Raw genomic sequence first — 16,700 nt, forward strand, 5'->3', positions numbered from 1 at the left:
CATTATTGGTAAGAGTCCAGTCTCAGGGTGGATTATATCTCAGTCCACATCCTCTGTTTATGCTCAGAGAAGGTTTCTCCAGTGTGACACTGACGACTTCCTTTAAGCTCTTTACATACTCCACAAGAAATTAGTCCATGCTCTTCATCCTGATCAGGTCCTTTATATTCCTCACAGGGCCCACTGACTGCAGCATATACTACTGGCGCTAAGCATTGTGGGAGATGGACGACAATAAGCACTTTTCTTATTATATCCAGATGTGGACCAGTCGTTGTGCCGACTAGTTTTCAGACCCAGTTTCAGTGGTCCAAGGTGCTCACCTCAGCAGACCAGAGATACACCATCTATTTATCATCCTGTTGTGTTTATTTTTCTCATGAACACAAATGGGTTTGTGTATGGTTTTAAGGACTTGAGACAATATCCAGAGACTTTTACTCAAGATTTTCCAATGGCAGCAATTAAATAAAACCAACTTCTAGACTTCTTTAACCCTTTAAAACCGAAACAGATCACTGGTGATACATTTGAATATGCAGTTTTTGAATTACCATAACTCACAGTGGTTGACCACTGGGAAATTGTACTTTTGTCTGGAAGATGTTTCAAGGGTATAACTAACTTCATTATTACCAACAAATTCCTCCAAACATCTCTCTTTTCTTTTGTTGTTTCACTTTGTCTTGTGTTGCTCCCCAACCTGTAGCCAACAGCATCATAATTACACTTTGAATTTTGTCCATTGGTGAGGTAATAGAGGATATGCGTATGACATCACAGCAAGCAAAGTCTCCATGGTTACGGCCAGTGAGTGGCAGTTGAACATGGAGATTAGCAGCATTAGTTTGAATCATTAAGCTTTAATAGCATCTAAATTGTTAAATTAATTTTAAAAAAGGTGAAGAGCTGTTGTGTGGTTGACTGTAACAACTGGAATCCAGGCACAGAAACCTGGTGTTGTGGTTCACATTTAGTGTCAGGTAATATTTATTTACGCTGTATTTTTTTGATGAAGTCAAACCTTAAGTTACTTCTTAAGTTACGTTCTGGAGGGCTGTCAGATGTTGTGGATGTTGTTGTTTTGTCGTAGTTATGGTCGACAGCAATTATTTCAGTTCTAACAATAAAACAATAAACAAAATATTTGTGATCCCACCTCGTCATCCTGTTAACGCTACAGTATTAAATGGCTATTAGCATTAGCTTCTTTTATTTAGCCACATTTATCATAACTGAAATCAACTAAAATTACCTTAAACTAACTAAAACTGAGGCTAATCCACTTTTCCAATTCCATACTAGTTTGAAGGGATCATTGTCGATCATTTTGCCACTCAGGGGGGCGTGGCCCCAGGCTGCAGCGACGTCAATGCATACCCTCTATTCAAATACAGCAAGCTTTTTTTTTTTTTTTTATCTGCAGGTAAATGTTTAGGTTTCAAAGAGTTAATGTAAAAATAACAGATTTCTCTTGTAATCCGCTCCCCGTGGCCTCACAGAGGGACACTACGAGGCCAGAACTCAAGAGCGAACCTGCCAAATGTCAAGAAGCCGCTTTACCTTTCTGCCACGCACTCCTGTTACTCTACACCGCCCACAGGTCAAGCGTGCTGACCCCCACCCCTGAACTCCACCTTTTTAACTGGATATCCTCGGGTTTGAACCTGCGGCGCTTAAAAGCCCGGCCGCCCTCCTCCTCCTCCTCCTCCTCCTCCTCCTCCTCCTCATCTCACCGGCACATAACCTTTCAGAAGGCATTGCTCATAACAGGGCGCTGGTTGTGAAAACACGCTGATAAGGGTCAGACTGTTCAAAAATACACGTAGCTGCAGAAACAATGGGTTCAGCCTGTCAAAAGAAACTCAGCGTGTTTGCATTGTTCTTGCTATGTTGTTGCAGATTCTTTGTTAATTCCAGTTAAAAACCATTAAAAATGAAAAGGTGGACGCCTCTGCTGCAAGTTCTGGCCAAGATGGCAGAATGGAACATTAAACAGACTTGAATAGTATTCATGAAAGTGCAGCCTCATTCAGTGCTGCAGCTAAACGTGGCTGCTGAGGATTATTTTTTCCTCCTCCTCCTCCTCCTCATCTTTTTGAGACCTGCATAAGCCCAAAATGAGCTCAAAATATTTGGGTCAAGACTGAAAATAGGCTTGAAAATAAAAAAATAAAAATAAAAGAAGCTGTTTTCCTTGGATACTTGTGTCAGCAACAGGTCACTAAAACCACCTCCGAGTGGTGGTTTTACTTGTCTCAACACGTAGAGGAGACGATCAAACGGGGCTCCTTCGCTAAAGCGCCTGAGAATAGCCGCGGGACAATGGGAGTAATGGTCTCGAGGTGACGACATGCTTACAAATGAAGTGAGTCTGACCGAGTGAGCGGCACTGCCCAACATATTAAGTAACTCCATTGGGAGCGCTCAGTGGAGCGAGGGAGCTTTGTCTCCGGAGCCCCGGGAGAAAACATTCTCAGCCCGTCCGAGCGAGGCTTTCAGATCCCTCTCCAGGATCATTTAAATGCCTCAGCCGCCTGGAAAGCTCGTCCAAAAAGTGTTGCCACATTCTGCCAGGAGGGCCGAGCCGTCCAGACAAACCTCAGCCTCACACACACACACAAACACAGAAAACAACAGCTTTTTAAAAGACTGATTCTCTGGTCTGGTTTGGTTCTGGCTCTTGGAATTAGAGGCTTTCATGTTCGCATAAATCACAAAGTGAGTCAGGCCTGCTTTTGATCTTTATTTAATCGAATGGAGAAAGTAAAAAAATAAAAATAAAAAATCTCCACCTGTAGAGGGAGGGAGTGGGAAAAGAGTGGAGCCGCATTTGAATAAATTAAAATTCTAACGAAGGCGGAAAAAGAACTGGGTGAAAGCCAGTTTTAAAAAGATGTTTTCCTTACTAGCTGAGCCCGAGTTTTATTTTGAAAGTCGGGCAATTAAGAAAAGTGGCATCGTCGCATAAAGAGTCTGTCGCCGCGGCAACGGCGTCTCAAACAAACTGGTACCAGTGCTAACCTTGCGTAACCTCAGAGGAAAAGAAGTGGTTGTATGACAATAGATTTAATGAGTAGTGGCGTTATGATTCTAAATTTAAAGTAGAAGCTATGGGAAATATGAAAGAAAACATTTTTAATTATTGTAGACATTGACATTACATGAGTAGCATTCAAGTAGCGTGTTATTTTACAAGAAACGCGCCAAGACGTTATCGCAAAATTGGCAAGATTTTGAATTAAATGGCCTTTTAAATGTGAACTAGTTTTAGTTTTCAGCTACTTCAGACACGTTTTAAACCATAATAAAACACATATTAAGGCTTGAGGCCCAGAACTACATTAGAGAACAGTAAAATAAGAGTAAGAGAGGACGGTGGGTGAACATTTTGCACATTTAAAGCCTAATCATAAATAAACATTTCACAATAACACAGACAAACGATCTGCAGACAGCGTTCCTCTGTAACCACCCCTCTACAACCGTCCCATCCCTGGCTCAGGGGCAGGGCAGCCCTAGTCGGACGTATCACTGCTGTTACCACGGCGATGCAGCAGCAGCAGCAGCAGCAGCCCCTCTGCATCTCCCGGCGCAGACGCATTCAGCGTGCCGCATGCAGCAGCCTCCCACAGCATCGCGCACACACACACGGGCTCATAAAACACATCGTCTCAGCACAATCACCACCCCTGACCCCTGGTCCAGTCCCCCATCGCCCCCCTTTTGTTGTCACCCCTGGACACAAAAGGCCAACTAAAGCTTTTGATCCTTTTATCCACAGAAACATGCAGGCAAGCGAAGGGAGGATTATAAATCCCCCGTTTAACCCCATGAAACATTAAAATGTGAACTACTTTTTTTTGTTTTTGTTTTTTTCGCCCGGCCTGCTGCATCTATGCACGGACGAGGAAGTCCACGGCAGAGGATTGTGGGAAAACGAGGCGGTGCTGCAAGAGCACAACGGTGACGAGAAGAGTCAGGAAGCGAAAGACGTGGAGAGGAGTACCTTTGAGGGAGCTGATCTCGTGCTGGATGGACCTTGAAGAATCCATGCTCGCCCGTCTCCCCGCCCCGAGGCGCCGCACAGTCGAGCTCTGCAAGGTCAGCTCAGCTCCACCACGCTGGAGGATGTAAACGTCTCTGCGCTAACGGCAGCCTGTTTCTATCCCCCTCTCTCTGCCCTCTCCCTGCCTCTTTCTCTCTGCTTTTGCCACAGGAGTTGGCAGCTCGCTCTTTTTCTCTCTCTCTCTCTTCTCTCTCTCCCCCCCTCCGTCACTCTCGCTCGCTCTCAATCCCCGTCAGCAGAGAAATTGTGAAAGAAATGCGCACACACACACACACACACACACACCTCCCCACTCTCCACCTCCGACCCCTCCCTGATGTCGTCCCGTCTCATCCTTGTGGTGTTTCACAGGGAGGTGCCTCAGCCAGTCACATTACAACAGGGAGCGTACAGCTGGTGTCAAGCTGCCAGTGCGGCTTCACCAGGACCGAAAGGTTTAGTGTGAGAGCGGTGGGGGACGAGATGCTGCTAAACGCTTCTTCCCTTAAAGAAATCAGGCAAAAGAACGACCAAGCAGATGTTTCGTGCAAAATGATGAGGGCTTTTCGCATTAAATTATAAAATTATAGCGTGTTTTATTTCTGCACCGTCAATACTACATTCGTGACTCAGCAAGATCCCTTAGCTCTGAATTATTCAAACACTGGACTAGTTTCCAGCAGTAGTGCTGCAGAGGGAGCCATGGGCCTCAGAGGGGTTTGGAAAGCTAAACTCTGCAATCCGAACAACATTTAATCACGCAAAAGCTTCTTGCCTACCTCTTTCATGCTCTGCACTTATTTCATACAGTGTTTTTACTTCTCATTTCTTGTCACGATGCACTTTGTGCATTGTTTGCGCTTCTGCTTTGCACTTTAACTAGTCATGTTTTTATTAATAGTATTTTTACTTCGTTCCGCTGATGTCGCCTGATGTTGTCCTTGTCCACCGTGTCTCTGATGTCTGCTGCAAAATTAACTTCCTTCAGGGTATCAATAAATCTGAACTGAACTTAAAAAAAAAAATCCTTCTACGCTTGCAGGAATTTACAGTTACACCAATCACAGTAAGAGCTAATGGCATCATTTTACGATGCATGAAATGCAGAGAGGAGAATCCATTCCATCTACTTTTACGTCCCCCCCTTTTTAAAGGTTCACGTTGCTACAGCCTTGGCAGTATTATTATTATTTTGGAAGATGACAGCAAGGTTATGCTGACTTTGACTCAGCAGTCTCCTCGGGCCTCCAGCGACGGGCTGACGCTGCTGTGTCGAGTCTGAAGTCAGCGACACTGAAGTACGAAGAGAGCGACGGAGGATGTTCCCGGATTTATTTTTATTTTTTAAGAGCCGTGTTCTAAATCTGAGCAGATTGACACTTTTAATTTGAGCAGAAGCTTTAATGCGTGTGTGCAAACTGACGGACCGCATCGTCTCTGCGGCGGCACTGATGTGTTTGCACGGATGGATAAATAGGGATGAGGATGATGTTTCAGAGAAAGAACAGAAAGTTTCCACTCGACCTAACAGAACTTCTAAAAGTCTAAAAAATGAAAAAGCGTCCACATTAAATACGTGTCTAAAAAACTACTAGAAGAGCAGAACAATTCTTTGTTGTTTTCGTTTCATTTTTAGATACACTGTGACCTGGATGAATGAGAATTACAGACATATATTGACAGCACTTCCCATACACTGGTCAGCCACAACATTATGACCACCGACAGGAGAAGCAAATAACATTTAAACCATCTTGTGACAGTTCAATGTTCTGCTGGGAAACTTATGGAGCTGACATTCATGTGGATGTTACATTTAGCACCCACCTAGACCAGACCAGGCAAACCCACCTCATAGCAATGACACTACTTGATAGTAGCAGACACACCCAGCAGGATGCAGCCTGACACACACACAAAAATGCTGGCCTCCGAATTCGCTACATCCCAAACTAATCAAGTTTGGGATGATCCACAGAGTCCTCAACCCAGAGGACCCAAATTCCCCTCACAGGATACCCTCAGAAGGTCCATATCCATTCTCTGATGGGTCACAACTGTTCAAGAGAGACCTACACAATACTAGGAAGGTGGTCATAATGTTGTGGCTGATCGGTGACACGTCACAGGATGATAACAAACGTAAAAAACGACGAGGTAAAGCCGCCTCAGCCGCACCAATATGGTGGTAACGCTCATAAGCTTCCTGGAAATAACAGATCCACAAGGCAGACGCTGATAACAGGATTAAAACTCAGCGTCCAGACTGATACGTCTGTGGATTAGTCCTCACGGAGGAACAAATGGGGACACGTCCTTTCAGTGCAGACGAGGATCGTCATTTGGTCTTTTGCACTTTAAAGAACAGTAACTGCCTCTTATTAATTACACAGCCAGGTGGTCACATTCATCAGGGCCACATGTCACCACTGGGTCCAGTCTCAGAGTCAATGCAGCATCATTTCTGAGGGGCAGCCTTCTTCCTAATTAAGTGTTCAGTGGCCGAGCTACTTAAAAGCACCATTACAGTTCAACAGAGGAGGGGGTTTAAGGTTCTCTGTGCTACACACGTCAAACGTTCAGCGAGCGCAGCTTTGACAGCTGCTTTTTATTACGAAAGATGAATAGCTTGAATATTTCACATTGCCCGCAAACCGAGCAGACTCTAAATCATATCAGCAGAATTAAGAAATACCCCGACACAAAACAAAGGCTCCTTTTTAACGAGGGAAGTAATTAAAAACACGAAACGGGCATTAAACCGAAACGGCTTTTAAAACGTGCAGCGTCGAGCGGGAAGTCGCGGCGCTCCGGTGTCGACAGACACGATAAAAGTGGAAAAAGACTGAGATGCTACTGTGGATGTTTTCCCAACGGTTACGAGAGCCACCTGGTTACCAAAAGCTTATTTTCTCTTCTAGCGGAGGGCTGCTGAATTCAACAGCCTGCCTCTGACCTTCCACTGTTACACACTAATCCTTCATCTCGTCCTTGTGTCCAAACGAGTCGGACGAGTGTGAGAAAAACACAAGAGCGTGGCACGGGAAACCCCCCCCCCTTCCCCGCGCAACCAAAGCGAGCGTGTTCGCGACGCCGGCACATTTCAGCCACGGCTGCTTCAGGCAATGAAATTATTCAGGGAGGCAGTAATGAGCACTTTCCCCAGTCGATACGCAATCAATGGATTCTTGTCAGGCCGATGGTAAATCACAGATCCAGTTTCAGCGGCAGCAGAAACTCCAGCAGGGACAAACAAACTCCAAGTAACTGCCTGTAGAGGACATGGAAGTGGACAGTTACACAATAAGTCACACTGTCTCACCTTTTTTATTTTAGACCAAGATTTCACTTTGTTTTGAATCACAGAGGACATTAATGTCAATAAATTGAGAAAACGGACCTGAGAGTGTCTAGAAATGTCCACTGCATCTGCAGCTCTGAGCAAGAAAACTCAATGAACCCAGCAGACAGTTTAACCTCCAATAGAGGGACGGTACAAGAGCACTACCGGCTAACGATGTAGCCACTGAGCCAGGGTGGACAGTTGCTCTGAGAGCAGAACATTATGACCGCTCACAAGAGAAGTGAATAACAATGAAAACGGTTTAGAAACAACTCAAAATAAATAACACAAATAACAGCACAAGGTTTTGACCTGGCCTCCAGATTCACTACATCGGGGGACGTTTTTCAGGCCACGGACCCACAAACTGATTAAGCAGGGACCCCCCACCTACTACCTTAACCTAGTGCTATTTATAAATATTCATTATTAATATGATTCTGCGTTAAATATTAAACTATTCAAATAATGCACAGGTTCAAATATTCAGTTTTTGTGCAACAGTACGGTGCAACTGCCACAAACATACCTAACATAAACATACCTGACATAAAATCAAAATCTCTTTAGAAGAGCCATCTTCTGTAAATTTAATCAAAATTACAAACAAAGTGAGGTTTAGAAGATGCTTCCATAGTTGCGTTTTGTATTCGAGCTGCTAAATTTTAACCCTAACACATGAATGGACTTCAAAGGACATTTTTTTTTCCAAACCTACAGCACTAAATTAGACAAACGGTGGTAAACCTTGTGACCATTCAACAAGCAAAACGATTTAATCTAATGATTCGGTCCTTACAACTTGTAATAGTTTTTGATTTTTGTGTGTAAAGCACTTTGTGTTGCATGTCTATGCATGAAAGGTGCTCTATAAATAAAGTTTGATTTGATTGGATTTGATTTGATTTAAAACTGGGACACTCCACAGACCCTTCACACTGAGGACATGGTGAGAACAGGACGTAAGGCTCCAACTGAAACATTAGCTTTATGAGGATAAAACACCCTATAATGACATGAAATGCTCCAAAATAATTACAGTTTCTACTTTGAAGCACAATCCACACGGATGGAGAAAAGATTTCAATTAAACCACACGTGAACATGAACGTCTATAACTCCTACATGCATTAAATACGTTCAAACAAAGCACTAAGATGTGTGGTTATTGTGCAAAAACCTACACAACATCTAAAGAATTTATATGAATATTGAATGACTGTTATATTTAACTCAATCTGCATTAGCCTCTGCTCCTTTTTTTATTCTAGGAGTTGATCCTAAAAATACCCTACCACACAAATAATCCCCTAATACAACTAATGCAAGTGTTCAATAAGTCAGAGAAAATTCAATTTCCTTGATAATTGCCACTATGTGGCATATTAAGCCTCCAGACTTCACACCAGCTCCAGCGATGATACTGTTTCCATGCAGCTGTTTGGTCCTATAGCACAGACACAGTCAAAGTCTCGTGTCCCTCTCAGTCAGAGGTGGATGACGCGATATGTCCACTTCAACCCCACTCTGGGAGTTTACTCTGGGCTCGGAGGGGTGGGACACGAGGACCAGGAGGCCGTACTCCGTACAATATACCGTCTATTATATCGACTGATATCAAACTCCATGTGCAGTTGCTGCAGCTCATCTGCACACATACGCACATACACACATACTCACACAGAGTCAGCAGCTAAAAATAATCTATTTACTACAGCCTCTCCCTGCTTCTCTCATACATAAAATATTTCAGCAAAATACGCAGCTTCCAAGCGAGCTGTGTATTATCCTGCTCATACTGTCATTAAAAATACATTCGTGGAGCCTCTGAGTTCTGTTGTTTGCTTTTAAAGTCAAAATCAAGCTAAACAAGGAGAGGTTTTATAAAAAATCTCCGTCCAGCAGAGAAAACGTCATAATGTGATCTATCTCTGGATATCTGCTCTGATCTGGGACAAACTGTGTAAAGGAGGCACTAGTCTGAATACAGTGTTTGTTCCTGATACATATACAGTAAATGCATTGCTGCATTCAGAGCACAGACACACACTACAGGTATAAAGATGTATTTAAACACTTTGTCTATATTTGAGACAATTTCAACACATAGTTGGGATTAATAAGAGTTAATGTACCTTGTTAAGAAACACATAAAAATGTATACTAATGAGGTTTAGAGTTGCGCATTGGCACATTTTGTTACCTTTGGAGAGATGTTTCCCTTTCCTTTTTTATTGCGACCCCTAGAATATGTTAATAATTTGGACACAGTATAAAGATGGGTGGCAGAAAAGCTCATCAAAAGTGAAGCCAAAGCAAATAGAGCTCCCCCTGGTGACTGGCTGCAGTACAGGTCATAAGCTCCACCCCCTTTATGTTAGTGGGTGGAGTCTAGATGACGTTTTTCACATTCATATTCAATTTTTTGGATACGTTCTGTTTTATTTAGTTATTTGACGCTATAGAAACGTATGTGACATAATGCCGACTATTCCAGTTGCCATGCCAACCGCTCCAGACAGACATTCAACTATAATGTCTGGACACAAGTCTATTCCAAAGTCATGCGATATGAATACTTATTCGCAGTGACGCATTTTCTAAGACACAAAAGGGCCCGGGATGTGTAAGATGGAACGACTTAGGTGTGTGTTCTCCTTCTCTGTCTGAGGCACCTCCAGACGGACAAAGAAGAGCTCTTACCACCGGGGCTCCAACACTGGAGGAATTCACAGAATGTGTCACGATGACAAACGTTTTGAGGCCGGCTATCGTTAAGATCTACAACTCTGAAAGAGACACATTCAGGATGTCTCTTTTCCCTTTGTGTAGAACTGACAGAAATCCACTAGAGGCTATTTCCAGGGCCAACCCGGAAGAGCAGTTTATTAACCTAGAACAACACGTCCTTTCTGTGTGGATGTGACCTTTAGGAGAAATGGATGAGGATGACGATAGTACTGAAACATGTTTAGTTACGGATCTAAAAGCAGCTGATGTTAGGAGACGTACCGTGTGGCAACATTAACACACTTTCTGTAGGTTTCTCCAATATAATAATGTTCTAAAAATCCTCTGAACCGGTTTTAGGTGACAACATAGCTGTGGTTATCAACAAGATGAGGTAAGTCACAGCTCCACAGCTCATAGCCATGTTATAAGGAGTGAAATGTGCAGCAGAGCTAGGGGTGGAAACGTGGAAAAGCCAGAAGCCCTGACGAAAAAATAGACTACATGCCAGTCAGCTCACCACCAACATTCCTGGCATTAGTCTGGCTTACTGCTGCATGCCACAACCAGGGTGTTAGCACCATTGTTCCCCAGCCCAGGACCAACCAGAGGCCAGGACACGTCCAAAAAAATGAAGGGGTGAACAGTCGGCAAACGACAATGCTCGTATATGGTGCTGCACAAGCAAGCAGTTCTTTCACAATAGAAAAAGGCTAAATGAAATTAGAAGTGTTTCATGCTGAGCAAATAAATTAAAGCGCTTAAAGGCAGAGTTAAGACAACACTCGAACATAATTCACGGCATCTCTAAAGCTCCCAGATCAACAAGTTAAATTTGTTCAATCCATGCAAAACAAGAGCAAAGACTCAACGAGTCATTCACAGCCAGAAACAGTGAGGTACATAAGGATTTAACAGTGTTTACAGGGATCACAAGAACAAGATGTAACCTGTCAGTCAGTTAGCTTCTGCAGGAACATGGCAGACAGAGTCAGGCCCAGCTGCTTTTGTTTGTTTTAAGTCATTAAGGCTGTGACACATCGAGCTGACAGTCAGCTGTTTGTTGGTGTTGGGTCTTCGGTGAGGCCACAGAGAGGGATATGTTTTCGTAATGTGTCATGCTCTGATGGCAACGCTGGATTTTTCAGCTGTTTCAGCATGTTGAATCCGTGGGAGAGTGTGTCTCTTATATCTCTTTCGCATCGAAAATACCGGGTTGACATAATATTTTCAGACCTGGGCCTCTTTCTAGCTTTCATGTTGACATGACCTCCCGCTGTGAGAGCTGCATGCCTGCTTTTTTCTCCCTCTCATACATTATCATTACACATCTAAGTGTATAAAATCTCCTCTTCTCCTCAGATGCAGAGCACCTCATAGATCTCACGGTCTTGCCAGTGTGCTGCCACGATCGATAAATAAGTTTGCCATATCGCTATGCAAGCTGTATATAACCACAATTGCACATGCATTCACTGATCGGTGCAATTTCCCGAACATGACGTAGGGCTAATTCACCTATGCACTTCCATTAACAATCATGTAACACCACATTTGAATTGTTAGATTGAAAAAATGGACAAAAATCTCTTAGGGGAGTAGACCAAAACTTTGTTCTGTTTCTGAGCTGCTCGCAGCCCTGGAGCTTCTACAATGAGACATTCTGACAGGCCGTCCAGTGACAGACGGGTACATCAGCGTCATCGTGTAAATTAGTATTAGGCATTCAAGTCGAGTCGAGTCGATAAAATCTAAAACCCTTTCACATTGTAAGGAGCTTGTGACTGGTGTTGGAGAACCAGAGCACGGGAAGAGAAACAGAAGTGATGAAAGTAAACACAGTGGCTTCAAGGGCAATTTATTTTTTGGTCCAGACACTAGCGATGGGAGGGAGTCTGAATTCGTTGACGAGAGCACTGGCTAAGCTAACGCTCTCTTAGCTTTATGTTTAGGGTGACCAGACGATTTCAAAATTGTCCGGGATTTTATTCTACTAGAGCACATCAAATTTGTGTTGCATTTCTCTGTATGTCCCCCCCTGCTTAATGTTTTGCTAGACTCAAATCTGGTCACCCTTTTTATGTCAAACAGACAGACATGAGGGTGTTATGCATATTTCCTTTAATCAATTCATAAAACATAATTGAAGATCTACAGCTCATAAACTCCACACTAAAATGAGATATGATAGCAGATCATGGTACACTGTTACAACTTTATATTTTAGTCTATTTTTGTATCCGGCCCCCCCATCACGATCTTTTATGGCCTTAGTGTGCAGAGCACTCAGGAGGGATAAAATGACAGTTTGTGTCCGACGGTATCCTGGAGACCGAATCTCCCGGCGAGCGGACTGATCTTTGCTTTGGTGGTGACATCATTCTCTCAGACGTTTTAGAAAAGCAGCTTTTATAACATCCTTCTATCAGACGTGCCGGGTGACACCTGTATCTATGGTTCAATCGTGGGAAAGTACACATCGACAGAGGTTAATCGTTACAAACCTCATTGATTGGTTTTCACTTTTGGAATTGAAATTGAGACTGACTGTAAAGCTGGTAGAGCAAACAAATGTTTAACAAATGATTTAAATGTCAAAGAATGAAGACGGCATCACATGTTTTTACATATATTTATAGCTGCAAAGTATAATTTTATAAAATGAAGAGAAGCAAGTTGCATGTGTATTCTAATTTTCTTCTTCTAATGATAATAATAATAATAATAATAATAATAACCAGAACTTCCATCATTAAAGTTTTTGAAAATGTTGCTAAAAGCACCAACACATTGGTTTTTAACTAGATTTTTGGATCAGTAACATCCAGGTAAAGAAGAAGATCATGAACTATGATACACAACAATATACACAAATCAGGCATAACATTATGACCACCTTCCTACTGTGCCTCCAAAACAGTTGTGACTCATCAGAGAATAATCATGGGCCTTCTGTGGTGTCTGGTAACAAGATGTTGTTTGTTGGGGGCCTTTGGGTGCTGTGGGATAAGGGAGAGTGGCCTCTGTGGACCACCCCACAGTATCATTGCTATGGGGTGGGGGTGTCTGGTCTGGTCTAGGTCATTGGTCTAGGTGGGTGGTACATGTCTAAATAACATCCACATGAATGAATGTCCAAAAGGTCAATGGTCAGCGTTACTTAACTCTCCTTTCAGTGGTTTTAATGTTGTGGCTGATCAGTGAATGCTCATAGCTTTGACGGCTCCGTAATAGAAACTTAACTTTTGTGATTGAGTGTGAGATTAAAATACCATCATGAATATTTTGCGGTGTGGTAACATAATTAATGCCAGCTGTTACTGACTCTCTGGGGTTGTGAAGACACTAATGCTCTACTCAAACACAAATCCCAGCTCACTTGAAGCAGCTCTGCTCCGTCCCCTGCTGCACCACCGGGAAACTTTACCAGAGTTCTTGAAATGACTGGAAACGCTCCCATAGAAAGAACCAATTACATCATTTATCATCAAAAGGGATTTAGATCCAGAGAAAGAATGTGGACTCATCTATTACCGCTAGGTAAAGTGGCATGACCAACACGGACTGAGCCGGCCAACTAGTCTTACTGCAGGAAGGGGGACCGTTTGAAACCCAATGGCTCTGAAAATCACAGTTGACAGGGTCTTTACATCCTCTTAGATGTGGCCTTGTATTTAATTTAGTTCTGTGATTAAGCAGAATCCAGTTTTCGCAGGCTAAGCTTTGAGTTTACATTTTTTTTGAGGTTTTCCAGTAATGGATGAATGTTTGTGCTTAGACTACTGAAGATTTCAGGAACTCATCAGAATAAAAAGTGTATAAGACTGTGTCAGCTCACTACAATAGCATTCATTAAATTTAGAGCTTTGGGTAAACTTCTCATTTCACTAGTTCATGACCATTATGCCTATACATCCATATTTCTACATATCTTCACATCCATATTATTATTATCCATCTATCATCTATGTATCAACTAGTTGATTTCAATTAACAAATAAGAAACTAACATTTCCTGGTTTGAACCTAGTAGCCCTACTCTGAGGGTGCAGTTCCTCTAATATCCACTAGATGTTGACTCCAAGCATGAGTGAAGTGGGTGGAGCCTGCGGTTGCCATGTTGGATGAGCTTTACTCCGCCCACACTCGGATACTTCAAATATAGACATGACGGGTCGTGTTGGGGCGGAGCTTAAAGCAGCCGGGATGTTGAGACCCGCCCACCCAACTCTCCGCTACCCGTTAGCTCAGGCTAACATGTTTAATAATGCTGTAAAGTTGGGCTTTTTAACATGGGGGTCTATGGGGATTTGCTTCCTTTTGGAGTCTCTAGTGGCCACTCGATGAACTGCAGTTTTTTTGCACTTTTGATGACTGCCTGGTCAATCCCCAGAGACCTCCATGCTGAAATGTCAAAGTTTACATGTTTTCAGCCTGGTACCAAAGACAGTTTGGGTCTCTCCGGCTAACTTCCTTATTCGTGACAACAGCGGTTAATACTTATTTAGGTCATCTGCTGAATTTATATCCAGTTGAAGTTATTAATAAATAAGGGTGCAGCAGTTTTGAGTGTCACCTCAGTGCGACCCGCCCACCTCGGCTCCATCCACCTCTTTGACGATTTCTGTTTTTATTTAATGTATAGTTTGCAGACTTTAGCTGAGGTGTTTGCAATTTTATACTGCAATTACAATACATGCATTATATAAAACTTTTCTTAGATGAATGCTAGTAGTTCTGAGAAGATAACAAGGCTTCATTCTTGGTTACTGGGCAGCCACATCTGTGCTGATACACGCCCCTGATAGAGCTATGTGCAGTGTATCTGATACGGACACACACATCATCCGCACAATGTTTCGGCTGCACACGCGAACAAACAGAGACCACATAGGTCACCTGACAAGCTCCTGCGAAGTAGCAGACAGGTGAGAAGAGCCCACGGCGTCCTGTGTTATCTACTGTACCCCGAGCCGCCCTGTTGGCACAGCACCACGGGCTGGAGTGTAGGTGTGAACATATGTGGAGATAATATATGAGTATGTCCTCCGTCAGCGGAGGTCACCATAGACAGAGGTGGTCTAGACAACTAGCAACTGATTTTAGCCACCGTTTCAAATGTATACTGTGAATTTTACCATTTTTTCTGTTTTTATTTAAAGAATGTGCAAGTTAAAGCTACGTTTACGCTTCTGCACTGTTCAGTAATTAAGCCGCGAGGTTTCTGTGTGTACTTCAAACAATGTCAACTGTAAAATGGGCAGATCATGCTAGAGTCGGAGCTAATAAACATAGATTAACGCTGAAATCCCTGCAATGCACAAAAGAGAGAGAGGTCGTCTGAGGAGATGGTTTGTAGGAGGAAGAAACAGGTGGACTTTTCAGAGAACCACTGAGAAATGTGGAGGAAGTGCAGTTTGGACCAGTCACAGATGTTGTGTTCCACGTGCCTGCAACGTATAGTTATATTTCTGGGTGGTTGCACCTCAGGCTACTCTGTACCTGACTCACAAGCATAAACGTAGATTAAGACGCCTACAAACTCATCCAAACTTAAAAATAAATACAGAGCGGTCACATTGAAACATGAGATGTTTTTTTCTTTTTCTTTATCTCAGGCTTTATCGAAACAGTTCCACCCTCATGGAAGAAGCTCCCCCTTTGAAATAACACACATATCCTCATGCACACAGACCTACTCGTATGTCATGACTGAAACTTTCCTTCCAACTGCAGGGCTGAGCAACTAGACTACATCAAATACAAACATGAAATGCATGTCCAAGTTTAAGATGATAGACAGTTTGCAACAAACCCAGATGAGGTTTAGAAGAATAAATGTCAATACATTGAAATAAAATGCTTTAACAAACCACTAGGTTGGTAATTGCATTTACTGTAATTTGTGCATATGTGTGCCGTGCATGCTTTGCTATTTTTAAATCTGAGGTCATGTTGCACGAAACTGATCCGGGGCAAGTACTGGAAGTGAAGTGCGGCTCGACAGTGATTCCCAACACAAACTTGTCGTGGCCCTTTTTAGAAGTGAACTGTATTGGTATTCACGCACATGCAAACTCACACAGAAAAAGGTTCTTGCAGAGAGCGGGTTTTCCAGTTTGTTTGCTTATTTCTACCATGTTTAAAAAGGGGGGAGTGGAGTTCATTTAAAATCCACCTTGCAGGCAGGATTTGATCACAGAGCTTTACTTTACAGAGCAAACACACAGATGACATCAGCACAAACAAAGACTACTATCGTCTTATCTAATCACAGTTTATTTGCACGGTAAAACGTGCTGGTTTACTATTTAAGTCTGGATATTTCCTTTTGCTATTGAGTTTGAGATGAATTTCAGTAGGTATTTCTATGAGGGGTTTTCATCTAGTATATTGATCCCACCTCCTGTTCTCATGGTCTAATTTGGTGGTAAAAGGATTTCAGTCAGTCTATAATTTACTAATATTAAGTATTGGACATGCTTACAGGTAGTATAGAAAGGTCCTGTCCAGTGCTTTCTAACTAATGGAAAACTAGAGACCATGATTTTAATGAAATTCAGGGAGCTATAGTGACAA

The 16,700-nt window shown here is 42.7% G+C and overlaps 1 protein-coding gene across 9 annotated transcripts in view; it reads right to left on the reverse strand.

Moving 5' to 3' along the window:
- pleca (plectin a) overlaps positions 1-16,700 on the reverse strand; it is a 108,627-nt gene that overhangs the window by 69,508 nt on the left and 22,419 nt on the right. For 2 of the 9 annotated variants that reach the window (XM_047604268.1, XM_047604266.1), the window contains exon 1: positions 4,010-4,208. The exons of the other annotated variants lie outside the window; for them this stretch is intronic. In XM_047604268.1, coding sequence (XP_047460224.1) covers positions 4,010-4,055 — 46 coding nt within the window. In that variant the 5' untranslated portion in view covers positions 4,056-4,208. Of the gene's footprint in view, positions 1-4,009; positions 4,209-16,700 lie in introns of those variants that run through there. 9 annotated transcript variants of the gene reach the window in all.

Source organism: Mugil cephalus, chromosome 14 (assembly GCF_022458985.1).
Source record: "Mugil cephalus isolate CIBA_MC_2020 chromosome 14, CIBA_Mcephalus_1.1, whole genome shotgun sequence".
NCBI classification, from domain to species: Eukaryota; Metazoa; Chordata; class Actinopteri; order Mugiliformes; family Mugilidae; genus Mugil; species Mugil cephalus.